The sequence below is a fragment of the Notamacropus eugenii genome, chromosome 4 (genome assembly GCF_028372415.1).
Source record: "Notamacropus eugenii isolate mMacEug1 chromosome 4, mMacEug1.pri_v2, whole genome shotgun sequence".
NCBI lineage: Eukaryota > Metazoa > Chordata > Mammalia > Diprotodontia > Macropodidae > Notamacropus > Notamacropus eugenii.
Genome location: NC_092875.1, coordinates 50,179,170 through 50,196,421, shown reverse-complemented (window position 1 = coordinate 50,196,421; position 17,252 = coordinate 50,179,170). Strand labels below are relative to the sequence as shown.

Sequence of the window (17,252 nt, the reverse complement as noted above, 5' to 3'; positions counted from 1 at the left end):
CTCTGTGAAAATCCTTTAACTTTAGTTCAGCAGGCCTCAGTTTTTTCACCTGCAAAATGGGAGGGTTGGATTAGATTGCCTCTTATGTCCCTTCCATCTCCAGATCAAGGATCTCCGAGATGCGGACATCTCTTCTTTGAGGACCCCTCCAAGGAGGGGGAATCCTACCACCTCCCAAGGCAGCCCATCCCACTTTGGGGGCAGCTCAAACTGCTAGGGATTTTTGGTTGACATCCAATGGTCCCTTTGTGGCTTCTCCTTATCATTTTCAGTTATGTCCGAGGCCTCCTGAAGCAGAATGTTCCCTGAGGACAGGGACTGGTTTTTTCTTTTTTAAACGAGGTAACATAAGTAAAGTGCTTTGCACACCTTTAAGCACTCAATGAGAAATGTTATCAATCCATTGCCTATTACTATCATCTCCTGTGCCTGGCATGTAGCTGGCTGCTCAATGATACTTCCTGGCAGGACCTCAATAAGGGCCTGACTCCCTCTCCCTTGCTCACACTCACCCAGTGCGTGGCTGCCCAGGCCTCCAAACGCATTGCTCCCCAGGTTGCCGAGGCCACTGAAGGTGCTGGACCGGCTGAAGGGATCTGCAGAGGCAAATGTGGGAATTAAGGATCTGCCCTTGTGGCCTAGCTCCCAGCAGAAGAAGGTTCATCCAGGCTCTAGGCTGCTCAGGCACTGCCTTGACACCTCCACCCCCACCCCCACCCCTAGCTCTGCATGTGCTCCAGCAGGCTCCAGGCCCTGGGGCTCCAAGGAAAGGAGCTCTCTGGTCACTGAGTGAGGGCCAACAGAGTCGTTTAATTTGGTTACCTTCAGCACCTAGGTTAGCAATGAGCACATAGGAGATGCTTAATAAACAGCAGGTCTACCATAACTAGATCTAAGTGCCTTGAAGGCAGTGACTGCTGATTTTAGATGTCTGATGCACAGTAAGAGCCTGGCAAATTGTGGGCCTTCGATAAATGTTTGTTGATGGAGGATCTCTGCTGTGATAGAATGGGAGCTTAGACTTTCCCTTTTGATTCTGTATGCCCAGTGCACAGGCCATAGAGGTCCCTGCTTGAGGACACTGGCTGGACTACCTGCTTCTTCCCTCCTAAATCCTACCCTGCTCATCTGGACCTATGCTCATCTCCCTTCACAGCTCTCCTTCCCAGGTCTTCCTCTGGGCCTGCTGGACTGACATACACTTACCTGTCAGGTGGCTGGTGGGCAGGAAGCTGCTGTGGTGGGGGGAGGGACCAAACGGGGTGGTGGGTGCATGGGCAGCACCTGGGAAAGGAAGAGGAAGAAGAGGGTCCCAATCACAGGCCAGCTGTCACTGCAGGAGATATCACAGGTGCCCAGGAGCAGCAAGCTTAAGCAGGAAGGACCCTCACGTCTTCTGGTCCAACCTCCCCATGGTTTGGAGATTCTATTTTCTTCCCCTCTTTTGAAAACCAGGACACCCGCTTTCCTCTAGTCCTCAAGCACCACTGCTATCCTCCATGGTCTTTCAGAAAGGACCAACAGTGACTTGGCCACCAAGTTCACTTTTCTTTCAAAACTGGGCAACGGCACTTCCTATGGGCCTGGTGACTTCAAGTCACGGGTAGTTATTAGCTAAATGGACTCCTGATATTTCTCTACTTATCTTATTTAGTCATGGCTAGGGGGACAGGACAGATCTTTTTCTGCCCCAAAGTGTAACCCTTGGCAGAGAAGATTGGGGCAGAATAATGAGAAGTGAGTCGTTCTGCCTAGACATTTCTGTATTGGCAGGTATTTTTCCCCTATGTACCTTGAGCAATGAGATTTAGGATCAGGTCTTAACACACACAGACACACACACACAGACAGACACACACACAGACACAGACACACCCCGGAAATGGAAGGAAACTTAGAAGCCTTTCATTGTACATGCAAACTTCTCATCCTCCCAGAGATCTGGAGTTCATGCTTTTCAGTGAATCCTCAGAAGAATGTCCTCCTAAAATCTAGGATGTGCATCAGACTGTGATGACTTGTCTTTTCTTTTTAAAGATCCCTAAGCCTAACCTGGTACAGCCACATGGCTCTCAACATGTCCACCCCAGCAAACTAGTGTCTTCTTCATGTGAATCAGACCTGGAAAAGAATTCTGGTTCCCCCATCTTGTGAGTATAATATTAAGCTTAAGGAAAGTCAAGGAAGAGGGGAAAGGGAGTGGGGCAGAGTGGGGGGAGGGAGATCGACAGATTGACTGAGCATCAAAAAGCTCCAACAGACATTCAGATGATGGAAAGAGCACTCATTTTGGAGTCAAAAGACCTGCATCTGAATCATGGCTCAGCCGTTTCTTGCCTGTGGTGCTGGGCTATTTGGCTGGCCCCAGGCTCCTCATTTGTAACAGGAGGAGGGGGGTGGATGTGATGACCTTTGAACTCCCTTGCAGTTCCTACAACCTACAAATGATGAGGAGGAGATTGAGGTAGTTGAGAGAGCTCTTGGGCATGCCAAGGAACAGTGTGGAAAATGGCTTGGGAGGCTCTGCAGGCTTCTTTTCACTTTCTCACATGTTTGGCAAATTTACCCCCTGCCTGTTTCCCTGCCATTACTAATGAGAGGTTCTCAAAGGTCGCTTGTAGCTTTTGGATTCTATTGTTTTGTGCAAGAGGAAAAACCTTTAGAAAGAGCTCCCTTTGGTGACAGGAGGGGAGAGGAGTAGCAGGAGACTGGCCTTCTGGGACTAAAAGAGGAATCCTAGCCACAATCTCAGAGGACTAGGGAGGCAGCTCTAAGTGTCCGCAGTATGGTTTCTCAGCTGCCCAAAGATATCCCAACATTTGATGGCTTGGAGAGGCAAGACTCTGAAAGGGGCATCTTTCCTCTCACCCCCCCCCCCCCTTCTGTTTGTCTCTCTCTCACACACAAAATGGCCCCAGATGCAGCTGCCATGACAATTCATTCTGCTCCTCTATAGTTCAAGATCTGCCCGCTGGCTGCCCCTGACATGTCACCCAGATTTACTGTATCCCCCTGCCCCCACCTGTCCTGGTATGCACAACCAAACCCCAGATCATCAGCACTTGCCTGGACTTAGCCAATAACAGCTCACAGTTCTATTGCATTTCAAGGCCTACCAAAGGCTTTCCTCTGTGATGGAAGCAAGGTCAGTGTTATTCCCATTTTACAGATAAGGAAACTGAGGATCAGAGGAAGTATTATATCACTTGATCTCTAGGTAACCCTGGTCTCAGAGCCTCAGTTTCCTCATCTGTAAAATGAGGGGGCTGAATTAGAATCATCTCTCAGGCCCTTTCTAACTTGAATTTGTTGATCTTGCAGTTTGTCCAAAGTCATGTCAGTAATAATAGCTAGCATTTATATAGTCTCACTATGGGCCAGGTGCTCTGCTAAGCACTTTACAAATATCTCATCTGATCCTCACAACCACCCTGAGGGACAGGGGCTTTTATAACCCCCATTTTGCAGTAGAGGAAACTGAGGCAAACAGAGGTTAAGCTACTTGCCCAAGATCACCCAGCTAGTGAGAGTCTGAGGTCAATCTGAACTTACATCTTCCTGACTCCAGGCTTGGAGCTCCATCCATTGTGGCCCCCTGGCTAGTGTGCTTGGTGAATTTTTACTCACAGACTTGAACCCTGGCTCTAGATCTGGAGAGCAGGGGCCTCAGAAGCCATCTTGTCCCACCTGTATCTGATCACAGCTTCCCTTGGAAGATCTCAGTGAGGGAGTCCTGACTGTGCCTTCTGACCCCAGGAATAGGACTGTGAGCCTGTTCAATTTCTGCCAACATGCTGGTCTCACAGCCTCAATGGTCATTCCCGTAGCCTTGGCTTCCTCTAAGTGTCTTTCCCTTTAGGAGGGACCTGGGACAGCTTGTCTGTACAGTGACTGACCTTCCAATGTCCTCCTGGCTTCTCCCCCTCAACCACCCCATTTCTCTGCAGGCTCAGGCTAGGAGCTGCCTTGTCTCAAGGCAGGCTGGTTTGTTTGCATGCTAGGTGTCCTCCTGCCCTCTAAATCTGTCCCTCCTGACTCCCCTACCTTCTTCAGCCAAACTGCCCAAGTAAGGCACCAGTTAAAAGCCTTGGCTGCTTCAGGATTTCAGTGCTGACCCCTTGCTGAGTGAAATGAAGTGATCTCAGCAGCTCCCTTGGCCAGCCCAGCATCTGGCATGGAGCTATTTGACCTCTTGGCTCTTTCTGCCTCCAGCTGGGTTCCAGCTGCTTCAATTGGTGCCTGGGTGCAGTTTGTATACAAATCCTGGACATAAAGAAACCCTTGAGCAAGGGATCAAGTCCAGTTCCCCCTACCCCCCCCCCCCCCCCCCCCCCCCCCCCCCCGCGCCGTGATTTGAAGCTAACATCATCCAATCAGCTTAAAGGCACAGGGCCCCCATCCAGGAGGCTCATGATCACAGAGATAGCCAAAGAACAAGACTCCACCCACTCCTGGAATGTCTGATGTGGTCTTTATGATCAGCTGGGCAGTTCTCATCTGGCCTGACCCCTGGTCCCTTCCATCATTAGTACACCGACTTTGACCTTCCTACATGGCATATGCAACATCCCAAGAACCACAGAAGATACACTTTTTCCTGAGACAGGGAGGGAGCCGAATGAGAGCAAACACAAGACTTTCTTGGCTGGAGGGAGCCATACCCACTCCACTACATTGAGACTTCCATCTGGGTCAAAAAGCAACAGAGGAAACCTGGACTTCCCTCACTCTGGGCTACAATGCAGGCAATGAGAACAAGCAAACAGACAGACAGACAGACACACAAACACACACACACAGCCCCTGTTGGTGGCTCTTACCTGTGGTTGAGAAAAGTGGTCTGGCCAAGTCCTGGGGATAATGGAACCCAGGAAACACCCCTGGTGCAGGTGGCCGGCTAAAGAGGTCCAGTTTGCCTCCAATTTCCAGCTTGTGGGGATCCAGGTGCATCTGCTGCAAAGACACATAGGATGTGTGTTGGATGGGGCGGTCTTTGGGCAAAGTCCCCCCAGGCTCCTTGCTCTGCTCCTCTAGTCCAGAAGGAGATGCTCTTGGTTAGGAAGTCAGTCAATAAACACCCCAGGGCTGGGGCACAGGGTGAGCTAGCCTACAGCCTCTGGCCTCAAACCAGCCATTCATCTACCATGAGGAGTGGGCTGACAGATACACCCTACCTTTTCTATGGAGGGCCTCACTTCCCTATCACCAGCCCTGCTCCCTCCTCTCATTAGGACAAATAGAAACAGATCCAAGCGTTACTTTTCTTCCCCCATGGCCCTTCCAAAAGCAGAGTTGGTCGTTCCTTCCCTGTCACCTGGTCCATCTGTCTCCAGCAGCCTCTAGAATCTGCCCCTTCTGTGCAGGACTGCCCAGGAGTCCCTGGTGTAGAGCTAGAAAGGCCCTCGGAGACCAACCGAGTCCAGACCCTCCTTGTACGAAGAGGAAATACAGGCTCACAGATTTAGAACCAGAAGGAACTTTCTACATTCACCCTTCTCATTTTAGATGGTGAAACCGAGCCTGAAAGGTTCACTAGAAAGATCCTCAGTTCAGACTTGTAGCGGAAAGTCATTTTACGGATCAGTTAACTGAGGCCCAGGGGAGGTCTGCCATTCCACCTCAAGTCATCCTGGTTCAGAGGGATGCCTCTGACCTCTGAGATCTCACAGGAAGCCAACAGCTATGCTGGGATCTCTACCCACATCCCTTTCTACTCTCTGCTGGACGCTCAAGTTCCCCCCATCTGCTGTCTGCTCTCAGCTTGTTCCTCCCTGCTGCTCCCAGCCCCCGGCTGTCAATGAAGGAAAAAAAGAAGTGGGAGGAAAGAGGGGTGTTTGATGATGCTTCTGAGGTGGCAAGAGTTGCTTGTACCAGTTCCCCTTTCTTTCCTAGGGATGAGGTGTTTCCCTCTCCTCAAAGGTTAGCCTTCTCGTAGGTGGCCATCAGACTGTCACCCCATCCTGCCTCCTCCAGGCTTGGGCTTTACTAACCAGCTCTACTCTAAAAACAGATCTTCAACATCACCCATCTCTCCCTCCTTCCCACAAACATGCTCTGGTATGACCAGTCCTAAGAAGCTCCCTTCTGAAGAGATGGCTGGGAATAGTAACTGCCAACTAGGCAACTCAGTGGATAGTGTGCTGGACCTGGAGTCAGGAACTCCTGAGTTCAAATCCAACTTCAGATATTTCCTGGCAGTGTGACTCTGGGGAAAAAAAAAAATCATTTAACCTGCCTGCCTCAGTTTCCCACTCTGTAAAATGGGGATCATGAGAGCTCCTCCTTGTCATGGCTGTTATAAGGATCAAATAAGATCCTATTCCTAAAATGCTCAGCACACAGTACTGCCTGGCACACAGTACAGGCTTAATAAATGCCTGTTCCCTCTCTCCCTCTCCCTTCAACAAACCAACAAAGCCCCACAACTCCTCTGTCAGCAGGGTTGACTTACTGAGCCAGGGAGAAGGAACGCACTGAGGAGATCAACATGCAGAGATTGGCGCCTGGACCCCTCCATTCCTTTCTTTGGTGATATTTCGTGACATAACCACTCACCTTCCTTGCCTCCAATTCCTTCCCCCTCCCTCCCATGTCCTCAGTCTTTGAATACCTAGAATCTCTCCTTATTGATTTAATGAAGCTCCTTTTCCAATAGCAATAAACAGTCTTATAATCAAGACACTCGAGATTTTTCATCCATCCTTCTCATCTCTGCAGCACAGGAATAGCCTCCCCTCCTCTCCCTTGGGTCTCAGAACCTTTGCTCACAGATCCAGCTGCCCCCATCCCGAGCACCATCCATGCCACACAGATCGTCTCCCCCATGAGACTGTCAGTTCCATGAGGGCAGAGCCTGGTCTAGCCTTTTTTCTGTGTTCTCACTGCTGAGAACAACACCTAGTGCATGGTAAGCTATTAGCTTCAGAATGCTTGTTGAGTGACTAACATTTCCTGAAATCCCACATTCCCAAGGCCGGGCCATGTGGATTTCTATTAGTGTTACCACATTGATGTACTGTGTTTGAGTGTCTATGGGACATCCAGTTTGGGGTAGGTGGAGGTGGTCTGGGGAGGCATCGGAAGCCTCAGAGCCTTGTTCCCTTACCTCCTCATAGCCAACAGGTCATCAAAGTCCTGTCAACTCCTTCTTCACAACTGGTTCCTTCCTTTGCACTCCCACTGTGGCTCTGCTCCTCCTCACTTGACTACTAAGGGTGGCCACCTCCTAAGTGGCCTCCTTGCCTCTACTCTCCCCCTTTCCTTCCTTCCTTCCATCCACTTATCCATTAATCCATCCCACACATGGGCTGCCCAAGGAAGCATCACACAAAATAGCGCAGTTAAATGACATCTCCCTACTCAAGAGGTTTCACTATCTCCCAGGAACTATAAAACAAACCCAACTTTCTTTTCTTGGCATTCAAAGTCCTCCTTGATCTGAACCCAACCTCCCATCGGTTCTCTATTTGTTTGGGCCATTCTCCCTCATTACTCCTTCAGGGCATCACTGATTTAAAGCTGGAAGGGGCCAGAGTCAAGTCCCTTATTTTGTAGAGGAAGAAACTTGAGGCTTTGGGGCTGAAAAGACCTGACAAAGGTCACAGAGGTTCTCAGGAAACAGATCCTGAGCCTGGGGCCCCTGCCTCCTCATTCTAATCTCTTTCCAGATAAGCCTCACTATTTCTCACCAATGGTCAGTGACTCCCAGCAATGCCTCCCTTCCTCTACCTCTGGAGTGTCCTCCTCCCCTACACCAGACCTTGCTGACCCAAGTCTCTTCCCCTACAACACGGGCCTGTAGCCATCTCTCCCTGGGCTCTCGAGTGCATGTAAACACACCTCTGTGGGCATTGTCTGGCTGGCTTGGGACAGTTCTTCCCAGGCTGGGTAAGTAGAGTGACTTACACCTCATCTCAGTATAGTCTGATCCTCCCCAACTAGACTGTGTGCTCCTTAGGGCAATCATCTAAGGAGGTCTGCAAACTGCAGGTACTCAATAAATGCCTGTTCTTGCTCCTCTCCCCAACCCCTCCAATACACCCACATTTACCCACCCACACAAATATCAGTTGGGAGCAATAGACCCATCTGAGACTCAGCCCAAACCCTCAGTCCACAAGGACGTTTTAGTGACTTGACATGGTGGCTAAGAATCCTCTGATGGGCCTCTCTGGGGAAGGCCTCACCTTGATCTTCTGCTGGTGATGGTAAATTTGCCAGGCAATTTGGACATGCACGGCACACCACTTCCCTGGTTTCTGCAACGGGAGAGACAAAACTGTTGTCTAAAGGCACCTATTTGGTGAGATTCTGGGTCTTGTCCCTTCCTCCCTCCCTGAGGTTTGGCTTGGATTTCTGGGGAAATGGTTGGATGGGGATGTGGGGGAAGCAACTGCATCCAGATACAGTACTAGAGACCCAGGCCTAGCTATTAAAGGGATCCAATCCCATGCTGCCAAAGTTCCCTGGTTCTCTACCACTCCAGCCTGTAAGGAACTGCTGGAGGACTATGCCCTTTACATGACCAAAGGGCCCCTGAATTTACACATTCTCTTACTTACCCTGACCTGTGTCCTGTAGGGGTCAGACACCTGTGACCAACAGAGAAGGTAAGAGGATTATTATTACCCTTTGGAGGGTGGGACACAGACAGACAGACAGACAGACAGACACACAAAAAGGAGGGAGAGGATGAGAGAGTTTTGGAGATGACAGGGTGAAGTCTTAAGCCAGGAGACTCCAAGAGCTCCCCTGCTTCCCTCACCCCGCTCCATGACATTTCACATAATATGACAGTCTCAATGTAATAAAATCCAGGTGGTGGAAGAATACGTCCTGGACCTTGGGGAAAGGGGTTTTTTACTCCTCTGAAAAATGGAGGAAACTTCCCAAGTTAATCAAGGGTTTCTTTAGGCATGTACCAACACAGCACAAAAGAAAGAGACCCAGATACTTACCCCTGGGGTTTTCTGTAGAAGGGCGTGATGGACGGTGCTCGGCCGACTCGCTACATCGATGGGGTTTGATGTCTGGGATCGAGAGAGAAAGGAGAGGATGTAAATTAGGAGGAAGCTGGCTAAAGGGAGGTCCAATCTACACTGCACATTTGGGCCAACTCCTATCTTGCCCGTTTGACATCAGACATGGCTCTGAGTCCTTGCTGGGTTAGGAAGGAGGCATGAAGGCTCTGTCTTCAGCCTTGGGCTGGTATGTAGGACTCAGCACAAGCACCACCTTCTCCAGGAAGCCCTTCCTGACTGCTTGGCTCCTAGATCCCTCCCTCCCTCCCCAAAGAATTCTGTATTGTATATATGTGCAATGCTTTCTCCTCTGCTAGAAGGCAAGCTCCTCGAGGGCAGGGCTGCTTCAGTTTTGTCATTTTTATTCTTCAGTGACTAGCACATCGCCTGCTGGGCACATCAAGAGCAGCCACTTAAACAACTGTTGATTGTTTGGGTCATAGATGGCTCTGAAACCTAGGGGCCAAGCACAGATGTGAGGAGAGGTCTGAGGCCACAAGGCTGTTCCCCAGCATTCTCTTTATCACTCCTGCCAAACAGCAGCCACCCTTTCCAGCTGGTACAGCTCATGATTCCCAAAGTTCTCTCTAGGGCTGTTCAGTGGCCCATGAACCCAGTGGGTCATGGAAGAAAATACTGGATTTAAGAGTCTCAAGACCTGGGTTTGAATCTCATCTTGGCCACTTTGTACCTTATGTGAGCCTCAGTTTCCTTATCTGGAAAATGATGTCCCCCTATGGCTTTCAGTCTATGATCCTATGCACTTGCACACACACACGCACGCGCACACACACACACACACACACACACACACACACACACACGCACACATCAGCAGCTTTCTTGCAAAGTTTTAAAACTCAGACACAGTTCCAAGTCCATGCTGGACCAAGGAGAAGAGTCACAGTGACCCTGGGCCTCAAGCATGGGGAGAGTGGGTGGGGATCTTAGCCAGTACCAGCTCTACCCTGCCATCCATCCCAAAGGATCAGACCATCAGTAAAAAGGCATTTACTGTGTGCCAGGGATTGTGTTAAGTGCTGGAAACCCATGTCCTTTGTGGGGAGAGAGCTCAGGCATCTCCAAAGGGAAGGAAGAGAGAGGCTAGCACTGGAATGGAATCAATTTCCCATATTCAGATGTCTTTCAGCAGAGGCTAGCTGACCACTGGTCTAGAAGGCTCTCCAGGACAGCCTGCTCAGGGCCGGGGGGCCTACATGGCCCTTTGTACTCTCTTCTAGCTCTTAGGGTTTTGTGATTTCCAAGTCTCAGATGACTTGGAAGGAGAAAGATGCTCCAAAGTCTCTGGCTGCTTCCAGTACCACTGTGGGGTCCAATGTTTCACAAGGCTTCATGAGAGAATCCGGGGCCCTTTATGGCTGTGGGCTGAAGAGGGCAGATACCATGTCCCTGATGCTGGCACACCAATTCTACTTCCAAGTTCGCTTAGATGTGAATTCGGTTCAACACAGATTTTTCCCCCATCTGCCTTTGGTGAGACATTCCAGGCCTGTTTCTCCTTCTGTGTCCCTGAGATAGCACCAAATAGAGATAGCAGCTGTACTCTGGCTGCCCTGAATCGTGCTCAGGTACCATAAATCACTGTGGGTCCTGAGCTAGAGACGTGGTCTAGCTCAGGAGGGTGTGTAAGGCCTGTGGAACAATTTAGAAGGGCTCTGACCCAGGCAAAGCCCTGTGAGCCTGGACAAGATCCAGATGAGGCAAATGGATGAGGGAGGCCCAGTTTTCTTCAACTGGGCTCGCATGGGTCTTTGCTTCTCTTAAAAGAAACCAGAAGCAAAGTGGCCTGAGTTTTCCTCCTACTCTTCTATGCACTGCTTTTTAGTCCTGGATGGCCTCAGTTTCCCCAATGTATAGAGTGGACATAACCTCTGTCCTGTCTCATCTTGTAAGATAGTTAAAAAAATGATAGAAGTGACAGCTCCTAATGAGTTTGGTTGGCAACTTCAGCTAAACTTCAGGTTGGCAACTTCAGGTAAACATAGGATGCCACCTATTTGAAAGATAGGGAAACTGAATCATGTAAGTGTGGCTCCCCAGATTAGGGCCAGGGTTCTGCCTTCTAGAGAGGGCCCGCATTAGAACCTTGACTTAACCCATTCTCTTTCTAGGTGAGGCAGGGCCAACCAGCTTAAATGCTTACACAAGACCCGTTTACACTGCTTTCAAGTCCATCACACTCTGTGTCCATCGGTCCAGGGAAGCAAGAGGGAATCCTGAAATGTACTGGGGAGAACATAGGCTTTTGGATATTCTGAAGAAGGATGGGTGAAGGTTCGGAAAGCAGTCTGGGGTCTTCTGCTCAGATTAATTTCTGGTAAAGGCAGAAAGACCACTGTAATCTCCTTCATGTTTGAGCTCCTGATGTCTGCTGCATCATCATGACCAGAACAGAGTTGGATTTGGAGTATGTGGGGAGCAAGAAAGATGATTCACAGTTTCAGATCTGGCTTCTATCACGCTCTATCAGGCTATACAGGCTGCCAGCAGGATGCCCTTAGCCTAAGCCTCTCAAATGATTCTGAAGAGAAAGGGGTCATCTTGGGGTGGGGTTCAGAGCTTGGCTCTAGGGTGGGGGCAGAGGCTCCTTCCCCTTCTGCTTTGTCTCTTGTGGTAAAGAAACAGAAAAAAAAAAAGGCAGCTCCTCCAAACTCAGAACAACAGGGAAGGTTCTTGGACATCTCTGTTTACACCATGGACATCCAATCCAGCCTTCTGCACCTTCTGCACACCAAGGGCACCTGAAAAGCCTTCTGAACAAGGTACTGGCCCACAGCTGGGAAGTTTCTCAGCCATGCTGATGTTGAGGTTGCAGAAGAAGTATCTGAGGATGGAAGACCTTGCCCAGTCCATATGTGTGGCCTATAAGCCTCTTCCTTTCTTCCCAGGAGTGAGGGGCAAGCTGGAGAGAGTCTGTTTCCGTCAGTGGTTCAGAATCATTCACAGCAAAGCCGCACCCCAAGATGCCCAACTCTAGACCAGCCCACGCTCCTATGGGTCATAGTGGAGTGGGAAATGTATGCGTCAGAGACCCCTGCCTTTGGACCAGAGGGGGCGTCCTGTTCAGGTGGATCACATGCAGCCCCCGTGGGCATGTACACAGGAACCCGGGACACACTCCTGCCCTCCCTCTCTCCCACCCCCAGGGCAGCTGGTACCTTGGGCTGGAAGGCTCCCTGTAGGGACCCAAAGGGGCCTGAGTGGGCAAGCAAGGGGGCCATTCCGGGCATGGCAGGAGGGTAGGATGGAAAGAACTGTAAAGAGAAGAAGAGAAGAGAGGTCTGGTTTAGGTCAGTCAGACAGAACGCCAGGAGGACAGAAGCAGGGGAGAGGCCTGGTGGCCAGGCCAAAAACCCCTAGGCTGTGCCTCCAGGGGAATAAAGTAAACCCAGCTGTCAGGCCCACCCCTCCAGGGTCCCTAAAGAGGTGACTGGGGGTGCCATAGTGCATACAGCACTGGGCCTGGCCAGGAGACCTGGGTACAAATCTGACCTCAGACACTTTCCTAGTGGTGGGACCCTGGGCAACTCACTTCACCTGTCTGGCTCTGTTTCTTCAACTGTAAAATGAGGATCATCACAACATCTAGCTTTCAGGGTTGTTGTGAGCCTCAAATGAGATAATGTCTGTAAAATGCTTAGCACAATCCTGGCACGCAGTAGGTTCTATATGAAAAATGCTTATTCCCTTCCCTTTATTAACCTGGAAAAAGGACAGTGGGTGGAAGGCCAGGAGCCACTCCCAGAGCAACCCTGGGAGCGGAAGCCTGCTCACACCCACCTTGGACCAGCATGGCTGCTTCCTGATGCCACACACGCACATACATACACACAGGCGCGCACACACGGACATGGAAACACCTGTTTCCACCGGAGCCAAGAATACCACCCACCCCTCCTAATTAAGCGGCCCAGACGGGGCAGCACAGTGGGAGTGAGGCTAGGTTACAGTCACCAGCATACTGAGGCTAGCCTAACTATAGCAGCAGCAGCAGCCTGTTAGGGCTCATCACAGATACCCGTGGGCCCTGCATAGACTAGGTCCACTGACTTGGAAAATGTCCAAGCCTTCCCCAGCAGCTAACGGTAGAGTCAGACACTACTCTGCCTGCTCTCCTTCTAACCCCTCACCCCGTGGGGCTGCAAAGCTCAGCTTCTCCAACCTAACGGGCCTGGGAAGCTTTAGGTATCTTCCAGCCAGCACCCCCTGCTCAGGGAGTTCCCACAAAGCCACAGGTTCTTGCAAAAGGTAGAAGAGGCCTGGAGTACAGAGCTACGGGGCCAGGCAATTCTATGAGTTAAGCAAGTGCTGGGGGAGGTCTGCCTTCACTGGCAAAGGCCTTCTTAGCTCATTGAAGCTAAGATAGGATTGGATAAATAGTGCGCAACAGTCCTAAGAGACAGGAAAAATAGCTACATGGGACAAAATGGCAGGGGACAAAGGACAAAATGGTAGACACAGGGCAGAAGACAAAGGTGGCAGACACAGAGGGCAGGGGACAGAGGACAAAATGGCAGACATATAGGGCAGGATCAAGAGGACAGCCACACTGGCTGTGAGTGAACACAGAAGCCCAGCAGGGGCTGCAGACACACTGGACACAGAAGGACTCTCACACTCACGTTGGAATGTCGGAAGTAGGGGCTGTCCAGCTTGGGCGCGTATTTGTCAAACTAGAAAGAAAAAGAAAGGAAGCATGAGGCCCCTCCCCCAGCACAGATGTCTCCCTCAATCCGTTCATTCCCAACCCTGACACACTACCAAGTGAGCAAGCGGGGGGTGGGGGGTGGGGGTCGCAAGCCCAGTCTCCCCAGGGAAAGGGGAGCCATTCTCCGGGTGCTCACTCTGTGCCCTGGCCCTCAACTCCCAGGAAGAACCCATGCCAGACACTGGAGCCCAAGTCACCCCCATAGCTTTGGGTGGTTCTGTTCTGGGATACAAAGGTCACAGAATCACTACCAGCCTAAGAGTGGTCATTAACCTCCACATGTCCCAGTTCAAGATAAGAAAGCAACTCTGTGATCCCTCCTCCTCTCCCATTAATCCATGGTGTTAGGGCTGCTCCCTCCCTGGGAGGGCCCCATCGGGAAGGAACCATGGATAAGATACAGATTGTAAGCCCATGTGGTGCTATATTCTGGGTTACTTTGGAATGTTAACATAGTTAAAACATCTGGGCTACCAGAACGTTTTATGTGTGTATGCATATGTGTATGTGCGTGTGTGTGTGTGTGCACGTGTGTGTGTGCGTGTATGTGGGGAAAGATAGTGAAATGAGGGTAGGGAGAGTTGGCCCCCATTTATTAGCTGCCAGCAGAGCCAAGATCATACATTTAAAGCCGGAAAGGACCTTCAAGGTTGACCATTTCAATGCCCTCCATTTTACAGAGGAAGAAACCAAGGCTCAAGGTGAAGTGACTTGCTTTATGGTCCTATGTGAGAGAAGTAGCAGGACCAGAATTTGAACCCTGGCCCTGATCCCAAATCCCCTGCATGCCTAAGGAATCACCACACATGAGGACACAGGAGCTGGATGGCACATCCTCAGGACCTGGGGCCATGAGAACCACATAATCTAAGGACATATGACAACAGCCCAAGGAACTATATTTCCAAGTCAAGGACACATGTATGTTTGTGTGTGTGAGAATAATGTTACTAGGTCATGAACAATGGGCTGGGGAACCGTAACCTCGGGTCACAGACACAGGAAAAAAGAAAGAACTATAGTAATGGTATTCAGAAGACACAGACGGAAAGCTGTGGTGTGGGGTCAAGTCCACTGGCCCTGGAGACAGGGTAAAATCATGTTAATTAGGCCACAGGCACAGGAAGGAAATGCGTGAGCCTCAGAATCACCTTCCCAACAGCCTTTCTAGGGACACACTGATGGAGAAAAGAAGAGACAGTCTCGAGGACCAGGTCTGAGACCAGAGGAACAGAGGACACGGAGCACACATGGAACTAGGGCCCGAGCTGCCTCAGGCACAAAGTCAGCAGGAGAAAGTTTTCCCTGGTGCCACTAACATACAGAAAGACCTCAGAGTCTAAGAGTCTGGTGGTGTCCAAGGACCTCCCACCACCAGCTGCCTCTGAGAAGGAAAACCAAAGAGAAAAAAAGAGAAGAAGCATGTGTGTGTGTGTGTGTGTGTGTATGTATGTGTATGTGTGCGTGTGTGTCCGCTCGCTGGACCAGGCTGCAAGCAAAGGTTGTGTGAGCGGAGAAACAGGAACGGTCATGCCAGGCAGGGAGGATGGAAGGAAGGATGGAGGGGCGGAGGGCAGTCCCGCGTGCGTCTGTGTGCTGTGGGCCTGGGCCTGGCTCTTGGCCGGCCGGCTACCCCCCCACCTCCCTCCTGGCCCCGGCCCGCCCTCCCTTCCTTCGCTCTCCCCTGGCACTCAGGGGGCACTGGCGCTACGCACCGGGGCAGGGGCGGGTGCGGAGGGCGAGAGGAGCGGCGGCGTCGAGGCCGGGCCGGGAGGGAAGGGGGCGAATGTGTATTGGTGTATGTGCTGGTGTGTGTGTTGGTGCTGATGGAACTCCGCCCGCAGTGGCGAGCCCGGGCCCCCTGAGGCCCCGGGCCGCTCCGAGCTCTGGACCAGAAAACGCGTGTTCAGCTCTTTCCTGAGCAGCTCGTGATCTACAAGAGAAAAAGAGAGAGAGACACAGAGGCGTCGGCCGTGAGTCCCGGCGGGCGGGAGGGGGGCAGATATTCACCTGGCACTCCCTGTTTCGGCAGGCAATGCTGTGGGTGTTTTCTACGTGAGGACTCAAGGGTGGAGGTAAGAGGGATGCCTGTGACAAAGTACCAATCAGAATCCCCGAATGAGGCTGGCAATACATGATTGGTTGGTTGAATGAAATCAACAGGCTGGTATCTAAAGACAAGAGAGAACACCATGAGTCATCCCAGCAGAAAACAAGGCCTGTCCTCCCCCCCACCCCTCTCCCTGGCTGGGGAACAGGCCCCCCTGTGACCGCCCACCCCCCACCTCCCAAAGAGAGGGCTCCTCCTTTATTCCCTGTGCACAGGAAAGAGGGCCTCCCATCGAGAGAGAGGGCTGCCCGACCACCCCACTCCCCCAACATCCTGCCTTGAGCCATGCACCAGGCCCTGCCCGGGGAAGGCTCGGAGATCCTCTTCCCCTCAAGGAATGGCTTTGGTGCACTGCCACAGAAATGCCCCACCTGAGGGGGAGGGGTTCTCCCTGACATCCTGCCCCTTCCCATAGGAACACGAGCCCCTTCCAACACTGGGCATCCACGGGCTTCCGCTGTTATGCTGGGTGGGCCTGGGGTTTGGGCTTCTCTCCCTCATCTCTCCTAGGCAGTTAACAACTCTCCCTGATATTTTCTGACCCAAGTCCTCTCAGAACCCCACAGGGATCCCCTGTCTCTTCTGAGGAAAAGGTTGACCTCACTTTGAAAGCTCCTTCTCTTTGGAACAAAGGCTGTCCCCAAGACTCCCCCTGCCCCAGAAGAGTCTCCCCAATAGGGCCTTCTCCCTGATTAGCTGGCCCCTGTGAGACTGCTCTTCCTTCAGAAAAGGGTTCTGGGGACAAGTGCCTCGGGTGCTGCCATCTGGGGAAGAGCCTTTCCTAAGGCACCCGGGACTTCTGTGACCTACAAATGTCCCCCATCTCTCTACAACTTCTCTCAAGAATTCTCATCTGGGTGAAAACAACCCCTACCTCCAACCTGATAAAATACATACTGGCTCATTCTCCCAAACCAGGGCCAAGACTCCTCCCAAGAAATATTATCACTAGGGAAGAGAATTCCCTCTCACAGCTTTACCTGGGAAATGGGCTCCCCTTTCACCCTATATTCCCAGGCAATGCAGGCATAGCGCCTCCCCCATGTGGGGAGATGGACTGTGTCTCTCTCAGATCCTCTGCCTTTCATGGGCTTCTGAGGGCTAGTCAGAGGCAGAGGCCCTAGACTGGTCTCTGATTGCTAGGAAGTATGTGTGTGTGTGCATGTGTGCATGACTGCGTGCACGTGTAAAGCAGCTGGGCTATATGGGCAAAGTGGGGGGTCCTGCGGCAGAAAGACTGTGGGATTTGGAATCAGTGGACATAGGTTTCAGTTCTGACCCTGACACTAGCTGTGCACCTCTTCTCTGGACCTCAATTTCCTTACCTCTAAAATGAGGTGGATCAGACGAGATGATGTTTAAAGTACTTTCCAGCCCTAAAAACTAGACTCCT

General features: G+C 51.3%; 1 protein-coding gene across 7 annotated transcripts in view; it reads right to left on the bottom strand.

Annotated features, from left to right (window-relative positions):
- FBRSL1 (fibrosin like 1) overlaps window positions 1–17,252 on the bottom strand; it is a 297,437-nt gene that overhangs the window by 7,225 nt on the left and 272,960 nt on the right. For 4 of the 7 annotated variants that reach the window (XM_072600790.1, XM_072600791.1, XM_072600795.1 and 1 more), the window contains 9 exons: window positions 15,465–15,682; window positions 13,664–13,714; window positions 12,200–12,295; window positions 8,958–9,029; window positions 8,562–8,591; window positions 8,187–8,258; window positions 4,821–4,953; window positions 1,207–1,284; window positions 513–596 (listed from right to left, as the gene is read on the bottom strand). In XM_072600790.1, the coding sequence (XP_072456891.1) occupies window positions 513–596; window positions 1,207–1,284; window positions 4,821–4,953; window positions 8,187–8,258; window positions 8,562–8,591; window positions 8,958–9,029; window positions 12,200–12,295; window positions 13,664–13,714; window positions 15,465–15,682 (834 nt within the window). Of the gene's footprint in view, window positions 1–512; window positions 597–1,206; window positions 1,285–4,820; window positions 4,954–8,186; window positions 8,259–8,561; window positions 8,592–8,957; window positions 9,030–12,199; window positions 12,296–13,663; window positions 13,715–15,464; window positions 15,683–15,759; window positions 15,921–17,252 lie in introns of all 7 variants that reach the window. The other 3 variants (XM_072600792.1, XM_072600794.1, XM_072600793.1) reach the window with 3 other exon arrangements.